Here is a 13,842-nt window from a genome sequence, read left to right as displayed (position 1 = left end):
TTTGAGGGCATGCACACTCCGGGGGTCGCACCAAGCATTACTGACAGTGAAGCATACCCCTCCTCCTTTACTCTTCCCAGAGAGGCTTTTCGACCTGTCCGCCTGGGGGGAGAACCCAGAGGGCACAATGGCATGATCTGGTATTTCCTCCGTCAGCCAGGTCTCCACGAAGCACAAAACGTTACACTCCTTTGTTTCCCACTGATTGGAGATTCTGGCTCTCAGTTCACACAGCTTATTGTCCAGGGACTGAAAGTTAGCCAGGAGTATGTTAGGGACCGGCAGCCAATTAGCATGCTGTCTCAACCTCACCAGGATGCTGGCCCTTCTCCCTCACCTTTGTAATGGAAATACCGTAGATTCCGGACTACAGAGCGCACCTGATTAAAAGCCGCTGGCTCTAATTTTAGAAATAAAATCAATTTTTTACTTGTAAAGGCCGCACCGGATTTTCGGCCGCAGGTGTCCCACGTTGTAATATGAGATATTTACACAGAAAGATATTACACGTGAGGATTTTTTAACTTTTAATTAAATCCATATGGTAACAAAAACAAATACATATTGCAAATGCTTTTTTTCGATCCATGCCCGTAACATGGCTACTTTTAAATATACGTTGCGTATACTTCTTTACTGAACAACATTCCAATATCTCCTAACGACTGGTAAAAAATATATATACTGCAGCCTACCAGGAAAAGTTATTGATCGCCTTTAACTTAAAAGCAGCGTTTTCGCTCCGCCGCTCGACCCCCGCCGTCCCGTTTATCGCAAACGGCATTTAAAAGCAGCGTTCGCTCAGATCTAATGCCGCTCCGCCGCTCGCCCCCTCCTTCCCGTTTATCGCAAACTGGCATTTTTCCCACAAGATGCGGCGAAACCGGGTGTGACGTCATAGCATCCCGCGATGTAGTACAGAAAACAAATATAGTTAAAACTCTTCTAACTTTAACTAGAAAATGAATTACTAAGCGAAAATATTATAAACTAAATAACTGCCATAAAGGCAGCACAATGCTTTTCTTCGAGTGTTTTCCATGTTGATGAGGGTGAGTACAAATGACTGATTTACAATAATTTAATTGTGAAAGTGCGCTTGATTTATCGTACAATTTCATTGGACCTCTGTGAACTACTCATCAATTTTATTGGTCTACTGTTACGAGGCAAAATGTTTACGAGGCGGCATGAAAAAAAATCATGCATTAGCCGCTCCGTTTTAAAGGCCGCAGTGTTCAAAGCTGTTCAAAATGTGGGAAAAAAGTAGCGGCTTAAAATCCGGAATCTACGGTACTTAAATCCAATGAAATATTCTTTACCTCAAAGTAAGAAAGGCTTGGTTCAAAGATTTCCTGTGCTGGTGGAAGGTCCTTATGTCCTGTGTGTGCCAAGGCAAGGGCTGCAAATCCCCTGGATGCAAAAAGAGATGCTCGATATTCTACAAGACCGCCTCCACCACCCCACATGTCCAGAACTGCAGGAAATGGTCCAGGTCCTAATAAGCCATTAGAATACATAGCTTTAAAATGAGTTAACACATTGCTAGAATATAGTAGAACATTATGACAAGCAGGAATTTCTTTAGTCAGTGGATGGTGAATCAGGAATTTATTTCCACAGGTAGGTGTGGAGGCTAAGTCATTGACTAGATATATAAAGCAGAGGCTGATAGGTTCTTGATTAGTCAGAGTGTCAATGGTTATAGGGAGAAGATAGGAGAATGGGGTTGGGGGGATAATAAATCCCCATGGTGAATGATGGAGCAGATTCGATGGGCCAAATGGTATAATTCTGCTCTTCTACCTTATGGTCTTACTATGTACTGCATCTAAATGACAAACACTGCACACAATGAAGGCAAATATTATGGAACACTTCGCATTTATACATACATGACAACACATCTTACATAAGATGCCCACAGTATGCCCTAAAGTACTTCAAAATCAATGAAGTACAATTTTGGTTCCCTTATTAAAGGAGACTATGGGGGCGTCACGTGATGACGTAGGGTCGAGATGTTGGGAATCCAGCTCCCTCGTAAAAAGTAATGAAATAGGGTTTAAATGAAGAAGAGTTAATAAATACCTACTAGAAACTGTTTATAAGCAACTCAGGATTATTTTTGGATATGGCTCCTAAACCGAAACAGAAGAAAGTTACTACTTCGAAGACTGCGCAAATCGGCGGGGAAAAAGGCCTAACTGTCTCGGCAAAGCCTCGGACTCAAGTTGGATCTCCTCCCGGTGAAGTGTATGGCACTTCTGATGATGTGGGACAGGAAGTTGCAGCAATGTCGGCGGTCTCTGAGAAGAAACGGCAAGAACAATGCATGTGCGAAGAAACAAGTACGCATGAACAGATATTAACAAAACTACAAATCCCAACTACGGCTGGAAGTGAAATTGGAAGTGAATCGGAAGTGGAATCAGACTCTTTGGGAAATACAGAGGATGAAGAAGAGGAAAAGGAGGAGGAGATTAAAGGAGACATAAGAGATATCCTGATATATATGATGAATGAATTAAAAGCTATAAGAACAGATACAAGAAGGATGCAGAATACACTCGATAATGTGGTGGAAAAACAAAAGATGGATAATAAAGTTAAAGAGATGGAAGTAAAAATGGAAGAAAACACTGAAAGAATAGATAAGATAGAAGACAATAATCTTGCCTGGACAATAGAAAGAAAACGGATGTTGGAAAAAATAGATGCGCTTGAAAACTCTAGTAGACGAAATAATATTAAAATTGTTGGTCTTATGGAAGGTACAGAGGGAGAAAATCCAATAAAATTCTTTCAAGAATGGATTCCGAAAATTTTGGAAATGAAAGAAGGAAGCCAAGTACCGTAGATTCCGGACTACAGAGCGCACCTGATTAAAAGCCGCTGGCTCTAATTTTAGAAATAAAATCATTTTTTTAATTGTAAAGGCCGCATCGGATTTTAGGCCGCACCGGATTTTCGGCCGCAGGTGTCCCACGTTGTAATATGAGATATTTACACAGAAAGATATTACACGTGAGGATTTTTTTAACTTTTAATTAAATCCATATGGTAACAAAAACAAATACATATTGCAAATGCTTTTTTTCGAACCGTGCCCGTACGCGGCTACTTTTAAATATACGTTGCGTATACTTCTTTACTGAACAACATTCCAATATCTCCTAACGACTGGTAAAAAAATATATATATTGCAGCCTACCAGGAAAAGTTATTGATACCTTTAACTTAAAAGCAGAGTTCGCTCAGATCCAAAGCCGCTCGCGTAATGCGCTCCCTCCCTCCGTCCCGTTTCATCGCAAACCGGCATTTTCCCACAAGACACCGCGAAACCGGGTGTGACGTCATAGCATCCCGCGATGTAGTACAGAAAACAAATATAGTTTAAACTAAGTAGGCAGCACAATGCTTCAAGTGTTTTCCATGTTGATGAGGGTGAGTACAAATGACTGATTTACAATAATTTAATTGTGAAAGTGCGCTTGATTTATCGTACAATTTCATTGGACCTCTGTGAACTACTCATCAATTTTATTGGTCTACTGTTACGAGGCAAAATGTTTACGAGGCGGCATGAAAAAAATCATGCATTAGCCGCTTCGGATTATTGGCCGCAAAGTTCAAAGCTGTTCAAAATGTGGGAAAAAAGTAGCGGCTTAAAATCCGGAATCTACGGTAATTGAAATTGAAAGAGCACACAGAGCTTTAAGACCAAGACCTCAACAAGATCAAAATCCAAGATCAATTTTGATAAAATGCTTAAGGTACCAAGATAAAGAAATGATCTTGAAGGCAGCAACTCAAGGTGCTAAAAAGAGAAATGGGCCATTGATAATAGAAGGGAAAAGATTTTTTTTTTATCCAGACACAAGTTACGATCTTCTGAAGGGGCAGAAGGAATTTAATCCAGTGAAAAAATCTTCATGGGAAAAGGGCTATAAATTTTTATTGAGCTACCCAGCAAAATTGATCATTTTCCTGGATAACGAAGAAAGAAGATTTTTCGTTGACTACTGGAAAGCGGAGAAATTTGTACAAGAATTACCTGATGTCCACGAAGAGGACTAAAGAATTATAGAAATAAAGTGAACTAATGATGAAGACTGAAATAAGGTTGGACTTGACGGACATTTATAAGGAAAACAAAAATAGTTGAGGAGTATTAATTGGGAGTAGAGACATTAATTATTTTCTTTTTTTTCTCTTCACTAATACATTTTCTTTTTTTTTTGCGGGGGAGCTGGAGGAGTTCCTGATCGATGGCTGCGAGTTTCACGTGTACAATCATGGCGATTGCCATGACCAGTAAAATGGGGGGGGGGGGGGGGTAATGTTGTGTTCTTTTTATTCGCAACATTACTGGGGGTTATTTTGGTTTTTTTTCTTATATATTAGTTATCTTTTTTCTATTTTTCTTCTTTTTTGCCTGGATGGTTGGGGAGAGACTCATAGCAACATGGAGAATTTCAAAGAGTTCCCAAGGTATTATGAATTTACTTAATTTTTAAAGTTTTAATGTTAATGGACTTAATGGACCTGTGAAAAGAAAAAGAGTTTTAACATATATTAAGGAAATGAAAGGAGATATAGCTTTTTTACAAGAAACACATTTAACAGAAACAGAACATAAGAAATTAAAGAGAGATTGGGTTGGAAATGTCATTGCAGCTTCATTTAATTCAAAATCGAGAGGAGTTGCAATTTTGGTTAATAAAACTTTACCAATTAAAATACAAAATGTAGTAATTGATTCTGTGGGGAGATATGTGATTATACATTGTCAAATTTTTTCAGAATTAAGGACTTTTATGAACATTTATGCACCAAATGAAAATGATGCAAAATTCATACAAGAAGTTTTTTTGAACTTGGCTGATGCACACGATAAAATATTAATAGGTGGAGACTTTAATTTTTGTTTAGATCCAGTTTTGGATAGGATGCAAAAAAAGCATTTGATAGATTGGAATGGGATTTTTTATTAAAGGTATTGGAAAAATATGAGTTAGGAAAATCTTTTATACAATGGATTAAAACCTTAAATACTAATCCTCAAGCTAAAGTAGTTACAAATGGCCAGATTTCAACACCATTTTGCTTAACGAGGTCAACTAGACAAGGCTGCCCATTATCACCTGCTTTATTTGTATTGGCAATAGAACCATTAGCTGAATTAATCAGAACAGATTCAGACATTGGGGGCTTTAGAGTTAATCAAGAAGAATATAAGATTAATTTATTTGCTGATGATGTTTTGATTTATTTAACAAACCCACTGCAATCTTTGCAAAGATTATCTTTTATATAGGTGATTTTTTTGAAGGAGGTATATTGATGTCGTTTGATCAATTAAAAAATAAATATAAAATATCAAACAACACTCTTTTCTGTTATTTTCAATTAAAGGCTTATTTATGAGAAAAGCTGGGTCAAACAATGTTGATGCCAAAACCTAGTGAAATAGAAATATTAATTCAAAAAGGAAAAATTTAAAAATTTGCATCTTGTATGTACAATTTGATTCAAAAACAGACAATTAAATCAGGAATTCATAAATCAAGACAAAAATAGGAATCTGATTTGAATGTTAAAATTGATGGAAAAAGTTGGTCAAGATTATGTTCTGATAGTATGATAAATACAATAAATGTTCGACTTAGATTAATACAATATAATTTTTTACATCAATTATATATAACACCACAGAAAATAAATACCGTAGATTCCGGATTTTAAGCCGCTACTTTTTTCCCACATTTTGATCAGCTTTGAACACAGCGGCCTTTACTACGGAGCGGCTAATGTAAAAAAAAAATTTTTTTCATGCCGCCAAAAACATTTTGCCTCGTAACAGTAGACCAATAAAATTGATGAGTAGTTCACAGAGGTCCAATGAAATTGTACGATAAATCAAGCGCACTTTCACAATTAAATTATTGTAAATCAGTCATTTGTACTCACCCTCATCAACATGGAAAACACTCGAAGAAAAGCATTGTGCTGCCTTTATGGCAGTTATTTAGTTTATAATATTTTCGCTTAGTAATTCATTTGTTAGTTAAAGTTAGAAGTGTTTTAACTATATTTGTTTTCTGTACTACATCGCGGGATGCTATGACGTCACACCCGGTTTCGCCGCGTCTTGTGGGAAATGTTTGCGATAAACGCGAAAGTGGGGGGCATTAAGCGAGCACATCAGCCGAGCTCATCAGACCCGATTAGACCCGATCGCATCAGCCGAGCTCATCAGACCCGATTAGACCCGATCGCATCAGCCGAGCTCATCAGACCCGATTAGACCCGATCGCATCAGCCGAGCTCATCAGACCCGATCAGACCCGATTAGACCCGATCGCATCAGCCGAGCTCATCAGACCCGATCAGACCCGATTAGACCCGATCGCATCAGCCGAGCTCATCAGACCCGATTAGACCCGATTAGACCCGATCGCATCAGCCGAGCTCATCAGACCCAATCAGACCCGATTAGACCCGATCGCATCAGCCGAGCTCATCAGACCCGATCAGACCCGATTAGACCCGATCGCATCAGCCGAGCTCATCAGACCCGATTAGACCCGATCGCATCAGCCGAGCTCATCAGACCCGATCAGACCCGATTAGACCCGATCGCATCAGCCGAGCTCATCAGACCCGATTAGACCCGATCGTGTTACGCGAGCACATCAGCCGAGCTCATCAGACCCGATCGCGTTACGCGAGCTGATTAGACCCGATCGAAAACGCTGCTTTTAAGTTAAAGGCGATCAATAACTTTTCCTGGTAGGCTGCAGTATATATATTTTTACCAGTCCCTAGGAGATATTGGAATGTTGTTCGTGCTGTTCAGTAAAAAAGTATATGCAACGTAGTTTGTGTTACCGATACGTATGTATATTTAAAAGTAGCCGTATTACAGGCACGGTTCGAAAAAAAGCATTTGCAATATATATTTGTTTGTTACCATATGGATTTAATTAAAAGTTAAAAAATCCTCACATGTAATATCTTTCTGTGTAAATATCTCATATTACAACGTGGGACACCTGCGGCCTAAAATCCGGTGCGGCCTGTACAAGTACAAAATTGATTTTCTTTCTAAAATTAGAGCCAGCGGCTTTTAATCAGGTGCGCTCTGTAGTGCGAAATCTACGGTAGATTAAATTCAAATATGTCTGACCAATGTTTTCGATGTAATCAAGAAATTGGTAGTTTTTTACATTCTACTTGGTCTTGTTTTAAAATTCAACCATTTTGGATAAATCTAAGACTTTTATTGAAACAAATTACTGGAGTACAACTCCCACATAGTCCAATATTATTTTTATTAGGAGATATTGAAGGGACAATACCGAAACTTAAATTGAATAAGTATCAGAAAAAATTTATTAAAATTGCATTGGCAGTAGCCAAAAAAGTTATCGCAGTTACTTGGAAATCTGATTTATATTTAACTATGGATCATTGGAATAATGAAATATATAGTTGTATTCCACTTGAAAAAATTACATATAATCTAAATGAATATGATATATTTTTGAAAATTTGGCTCCCATACCTACAAAAGATAGGATTAAATACATAGGTCCTTTGAAGATAAAATTATAAAGTAATTGGGGAAAGAAAAAATAAATATTAAAATTATTTTGAACTCCATGGAGCATGTGGGGATCCTCCGATATCCGGGCAATCTTTCTCTTCTTTCTTTTTTTTCTTTCTTTAGATAAGGGTTAAGGGAAGGGGGGAGGATTAATATTACTTTTCTTTTTCTTACTATTTTATCATCACATTTATTCTTTGTAATTGTCTAAAAATTTAATAAATAAATAAATAAAAAAGGAGACTATACAACTCTGAAGGTTCCCTGCCGATTCCTGGGGTGATGGGACTGACTGCTGAGGAAAGGATCAATGCTCAAAAGTAGTTTAGAAGAATGAGAAGGCAGGAGATTGGGGCTGAGAGGAAAATTGAATCAGTCATGATGAAATGGCACAGCAGACTTGGTGGGCCAAATGGCCAAATTCTGCTCCTATATCTTATGGGCTTATGTGTTATAGAGTGGTGAAAAAGAAGAGGAGATGCACCAGTGTCTCCCCTAAAAGGGTTGAAATTTAAGCTTAATTCCAGAGAATGAGAATTCTAGAATAGGAAATTCTAGACAAATAGTTAAATACATGCACCTTCCAAGACATAGTCAGTTCGATGGATATCTGCCTTTTCTAAGGCACAGATTACAGGCTCCCAAGCAAACATTCCTTGCTAAATTAGCATCACTAATAGAACTATTCTAGCTATTAACCAAAATCTGAACACAAGATATTGAAAACTAAAAATTGGCTGTTGCCTTTTCCTACATAATGGCAAACAACGCAACTCAATATAATTCACTGAATTTAAGCCACCTTGATAGACAGAAATGTACAGTAAGTGCTATGCAAAACAATTCTTTTCCCCTGAGATTTTCATGGTAGGCAATCAGACAAGGGGGAAAAAAAACTCAAAATTATATAAAAAGGTATCGAGAAAGGTTGGAGAATAACAGTAGGCAAGCTCATGGCCAGCTAGGTACGAGGGCAAATAATGGAATATTACTGTTTTACAGCACAGCATTCTGTTACCTGGTGGCAAGAAGAGTGTTCCAACAACACGACCATTTCTGAACTGTAACTTGGTGGTGCCTGGGGCCATATAAAAACGTTCTAACACAACTGATGCCAGTACTGTTTCCATGTCAAAGTTACTAGAAATCCATCCACTGTGTACAGAAACAGTTACTGAAAGTGGGGTGGTCACATCCTTCTTTCTCAGCCTGAAAAATAAATTGGCACACACAGAAATACAACCTGCAACTGTCAAAGTAGAAGTTTAGAAAAGGCCAATAATTGTAAAAACTGCAGATGCTGAATATCTTGTAAACACCAGGCAGTCAGACAGCTTGCATGGAAACAGAGTAAACATTTCAGAACTGTGAAGAAAATCAAGTTATGCATTGCAGAGGGGGTCAGGAAGTGAAGGATAAGACAAAGATAATATCTTTCAGAACGAGCCCGAGGCTGCTATTGGATAAGTTGTTAACAAAGTCATATTGTAAGTGGGGTAATGGGGTAGTTACAGTGAGAAAATATGCCCCCCTGTCCATTAAAACTGAAATAAGGGCAGTTTGAGTTTCAGGTCCCATTACAACTTTAGTCCAAATATAGATAAAAGAAAACAAGCACTGAGTTCCAATCCTTGAGATCAAGGAAGCATTTGACCAAACGAAGTACAAAGGGCGATGCTGACTGCTTCTACATATTATCCTGCACCTAAGAAGAAGAATAGCCCTTAACTCGGCAGTGGAGTTATCGTGGCACCGTCATGACGGTGTTTCCGTAGCAAGCTATTCTTGTTTTTATGAGGCCGAGTTGCTAGCTCGACGCTCAGCCCGACTTGGATTCGAACTCGGGAACCTTCGCTCCGGAGTCCGGCGCTGATATTATTGCACCACCAAGCGGAGCATCCAGCACCTAAAACACCTGTTTATTCTGCCAGATGCAAGATGCACTACAGCAGCTCTCAAGTTTTATTGATAATCTCTCTCAAACACGTGATTATGATCTGGAGGAAAAGTTCAAAGGTACATTTTATTGTCAAAGTATGCATGTACAGTGGCATGCAAAAGTTTGGGCACCCCGGTCAAAATTTCTGTTACTGTGAATAGTTAAGTGAGTAGAAGATGAACAGATCCCCAAAAGTCATAAAGTTAAAGATAAAACATTCTTTTCAACATTCTAAGCAAGATAAGTGTATTATTTTTGTTTTGTACAATTTTAGAGTGAAAATAAGGAGCACCATGCAAAGGTTTGGGCACCCCAAGAGACTTGAGCTCTCAGATAACTTTTACCAAGGTCTCAGACCTTAATTAGCTTGTTAGGGCTATGGCTTGTTCACAGTCATCGTTAGGAAAGGTCAGGTGATGCAAATGCCAAAGCTTTATAAATACCCTGACTCCTCAAATCTTGTCCCAACAATCAGCAGCCATGGGCTCCTCTAAGCAGCTGCCTAGCACTCTGAAAATTAAAATAAATGATGCCCACAAAGCAGAAGGCTATAAGAAGATAGCAAAGCGTTTTCAGGTAGCCGTTTCCTTAGTTCGTAATGTAATTAAGGAGTGGCAGTTAACAGGAACGGTGGAGGTCAAGTTGAGGTCTGGAAGACCAAGATAACTTTCCGAGAGAACTGCTCGTAGGATTGCTAGAAAGGCAAATTAAAACCACTGTTTGACTGCAAAAGACTTTCAGGAAGATTTAGCAAACTCTGGAGTGGTGGTGCACTGTTCTACTGTGCAGTGACACCTGCACAAATATGACCTTCATGGAAGAGTCATCAAAAGAAAACATTTCCTGCATCCTCACCACAAAATTCAGCGTCAGAAGTTTGCAAAGAAACATCTAAACAAGCCTGATGCATTTTGGAAACAAGTCCTATGGACTGATGAAGTTGAAGTAGAACTTTTTGGCAAAGGTATGTTTGGAGAAAAAAGGGTGCAGAATTTTAATGAAAAGAACACCTCTCCAACTGTTAAGCACGGGGGTGGATCGATCATGCTTTGGGCTTGTGTTGCAGCCAGTGGCACGAAGAACATTTCACTGGTAGAGGGAAGAATGAATTCAATTAAATACCAGCAAATTCTGAAGCAAACATCACTCTCTGTAAAAAAGCTGAAGATGAAAAGAGGATGGTTTCTATAACAGGATAATGATCCTAAACACACCTCAAAATGCACAATGGACTACCTCAAGAGGCACAAGCTGAAGGTTTTGCCATGGCCCTCACAGTCCCCCAACCTAAACATCATCGAAAATCTGCGGATAGACCTCAAAAGAGCAGTCCATGCAAGACAGCCCAAGAATCTCACAGAACTAGAAGCCTTTTGCAAGGAAGAATGGGCGAAAATCCCCCAAACAAGAATTGAAAGACTCTTAGCTGGCTACAGAAAGCGTTTACAAGCTGTGATACTTGCCAAAGGAGGTGTTACTAAGCACTGACCATGCAGGGTGCCCAAACTTTTGCTTTGGGCCCTTTTCCTTTTTTGTTACTTTGAAACTGTAAAAGATGGAAATAAAAAAGTAATCTTGCTTAAAATATTAAAGAAATATGTCATCTTTAACTTTATGCCTTTTGGAAATCAGGTCATCTTTTACTCGCTTAGCTATTCACAGTAACAGAAATTTTGACCAGGGGTGCCCAAACTTTTGCAAGCCACTGTACAACTCTGATATTCGTCTTCTCCAGATTGCCCTGAAAGACAGAAAAAACATGGGAATTTTTGGAAGAAAATGTATCAACCACCCCCCCCCCCACCACATGGAAAAGAAAAAGTAAAATAAAACACGTAAACTCCGAAATCCCCTTCTCCTCCCTCGCACAAAAAACCAGATCGCACACATAGAAAACGGCACCTGGAACATCAAATCCCAAAACCTCCCTTGCACAAAAAACTAGCAGAACGCCTACAAGGAAAACAGCAGCTGGAACATTGAACCCCAAACCCCCTACCTTGCACAAAAACTAAGATTGCCCATCCAGAAAATGGCAGCTAGAATATTAAGAACTCCAAGCCCCCAATACCCCTCCCTGCAAAAAAAGTGACATTATCAACCCAAACACCTCCCTCGCAAAAAAGAACAGTGACAGTAGAATCAAACCCCAACCCCCCCACACAAAAGCTAACAGATCGGCCACTCAGAAAAACACCTTCAAGAACATCAGAACCCAAATCCCCAACCCCTCCCTCACACAAAAAGTAACACTGCCCACCCGCAACAGGAAAGAGAACACAAAACTGAAGGAGATTAATATAAACTACAGTCCAATAATCACAAATCTCAGAATTTCAAAAACATCCTTCCATCAGCATTGAGGAGAGTGGCTGCACGAACTCAGTCCTTCCGTGAAGAGTGAACACTGCCAACCCAGCTACCGATCACCATTGACCCCATGGCCTCCGTAGGAAGCAACTGTTGACCTCTTCCACATTTGCCTCGATGCTTCGAGGTCATGGTCATGGTCCCGCACCCAGTCTCTGGTCTTCTCCACGATACAGCTCATGCGCTCAGTCCTCTCCAGGACAGCAGAGCACAAGGTCACTCAATCAAATTCCAAAGTGCACATCACAGGCTCCAACAAGACAAAAAGAACAAACAGATGATGTAAAGCAAGTAAAATAATTGAAGAGATTGGCTTTCTGGAAGATGTCCTCTGAGGAATCATTGTTCGCTGGAGCAATCTTGACTGAAAGGCTATATAGAAATAGCATTTATAACAACTCCATTCCAAACCATGCTTGCCCAGATATATAACAGATTCTTTACCATTATTCTCTCAAAGTCCTGGAGCTCCCAACTTTATAGCATTCTGGGAGCACCTTCATTACCAGGATTGCAGCTATTATTCCAAGGACATTTAAAGTCATGTCATAACATCCTCAGTTCATGAATAGATTATAAAAAAATAGATTTCAAACCTCTACAACATTTAATATAAAGAGTGACTAGTCTATATCATATAAATGCCTGTGACTTTAAAAAAAATTATACCTCATTCCTTCACGACTGCCAGGTGCAAGTTTCATGCTCCAGATGAAGCCCATCGGTTCCTGGCCAGTGTAACTGCCTCCCCATGACTTATCATGGCTAACTGTGAACAATAACATTAGAAAAACTTCAACCAAGTTTTCTCATGCAAAAATTCCATCCAAGTGAAAACTTACTCTAGATACTGAATGCATTACATGAATCTTTACTAAATAATTCAAAGAATTGACGGCAGATTACATCAAATGAAAAGCCTTCAGCTTCCCGCACAATAAAACCCTTAAGATCAAGCTACTTTGATTGCGTGAAGTAATTTAGTCCAAATGAGGCTTCTACATTTTACCCAGTTTTGCAATCGAGGTCATAATCATAGTCATACCAGTCTCATCATGCTGTGGTTTCTTAAACAGCAGTTTATTTATTAATTGCATAGTTAATGCAAAAGATTACGCAAGACAGAATCATAGAGCATAGAAACAGGACCTTCACTGCAACAAGTCTATGCCAAGCATCAAATATTCATCTACACTTGCACCATTCACTGAAACCTGATGTATAATGTTTATACCTTGGCAATTCAAGTGCTTGTATAAAAACATCTTAAATGCTGCAAGAATATTTACCACTCTAACCACTCGGGCAGCACATTTCCAGATTCTAACTACGCTCTTATCAGATCCCCTCTAAACCTCTTAACCTTTTGCTCAAAGCCAAGTTCTATAGATTTAGAACAGAGAACAGAACAGGACAATAGACACCCTTTGGCCCACTATGTTGTGCCAACTTTTTAATCTACTCCAAGATCAAACTAACCATTCTCTCTTACATAACCCTCCATTTTTCGATAATCCATGTATCTATCTAGGAATCCTGTCCACTTCTATCAAGTCAGCTCTCATCCTCAAAGAGAAAAGACCTAGCTTACTCAACATATCTTCATAAGAGATGCCCTCTAATCTAGGCAACATCCTAGTAAATCTCCTCTGCACCCACTGTAAAGATTTAACATCCTTTCTATGAGGCAACCAGAACTGAATATAATACTCTACGTGCAGTCTAACCAGGATTTTAGAGCCGCAACGTTACCTCGTAGCACTTGAACTCAATTCCCTGACTAACGAAGGCCAGCACCCCATATGCCTCAACAACCCTATCAACTTGCACAGCAATTTTAGACACTCACTATGAAAAAAAGCTACCCATGCTCCTCATAACTCCTTTCAGTCTCCTGTGCTCCAAACAAATCATAACTGTA

General features: G+C 39.1%; 1 protein-coding gene across 7 annotated transcripts in view; it reads right to left on the bottom strand.

The window, feature by feature from the left end:
• The window catches only part of LOC140738877 (acyl-coenzyme A thioesterase 3-like), a 49,005-nt gene that overhangs the window by 12,313 nt on the left and 22,850 nt on the right, over positions 1-13,842 (bottom strand). For all 7 annotated transcript variants that reach the window (XM_073066860.1, XM_073066859.1, XM_073066855.1 and 4 more), the window contains exons 4-6: positions 12,591-12,690; positions 8,631-8,821; positions 1,323-1,498 (exon numbers count right to left, since the gene is read on the bottom strand). In XM_073066860.1, the coding sequence (XP_072922961.1) occupies positions 1,323-1,498; positions 8,631-8,821; positions 12,591-12,690 (467 nt within the window). The remainder of the gene's footprint in view (positions 1-1,322; positions 1,499-8,630; positions 8,822-12,590; positions 12,691-13,842) is intronic.

Source organism: Hemitrygon akajei, chromosome 14, assembly GCF_048418815.1.
Source record: "Hemitrygon akajei chromosome 14, sHemAka1.3, whole genome shotgun sequence".
In the NCBI taxonomy this organism is placed as follows: Eukaryota; Metazoa; Chordata; class Chondrichthyes; order Myliobatiformes; family Dasyatidae; genus Hemitrygon; species Hemitrygon akajei.
This window is presented reverse-complemented; position numbering and strand designations above follow the sequence as displayed.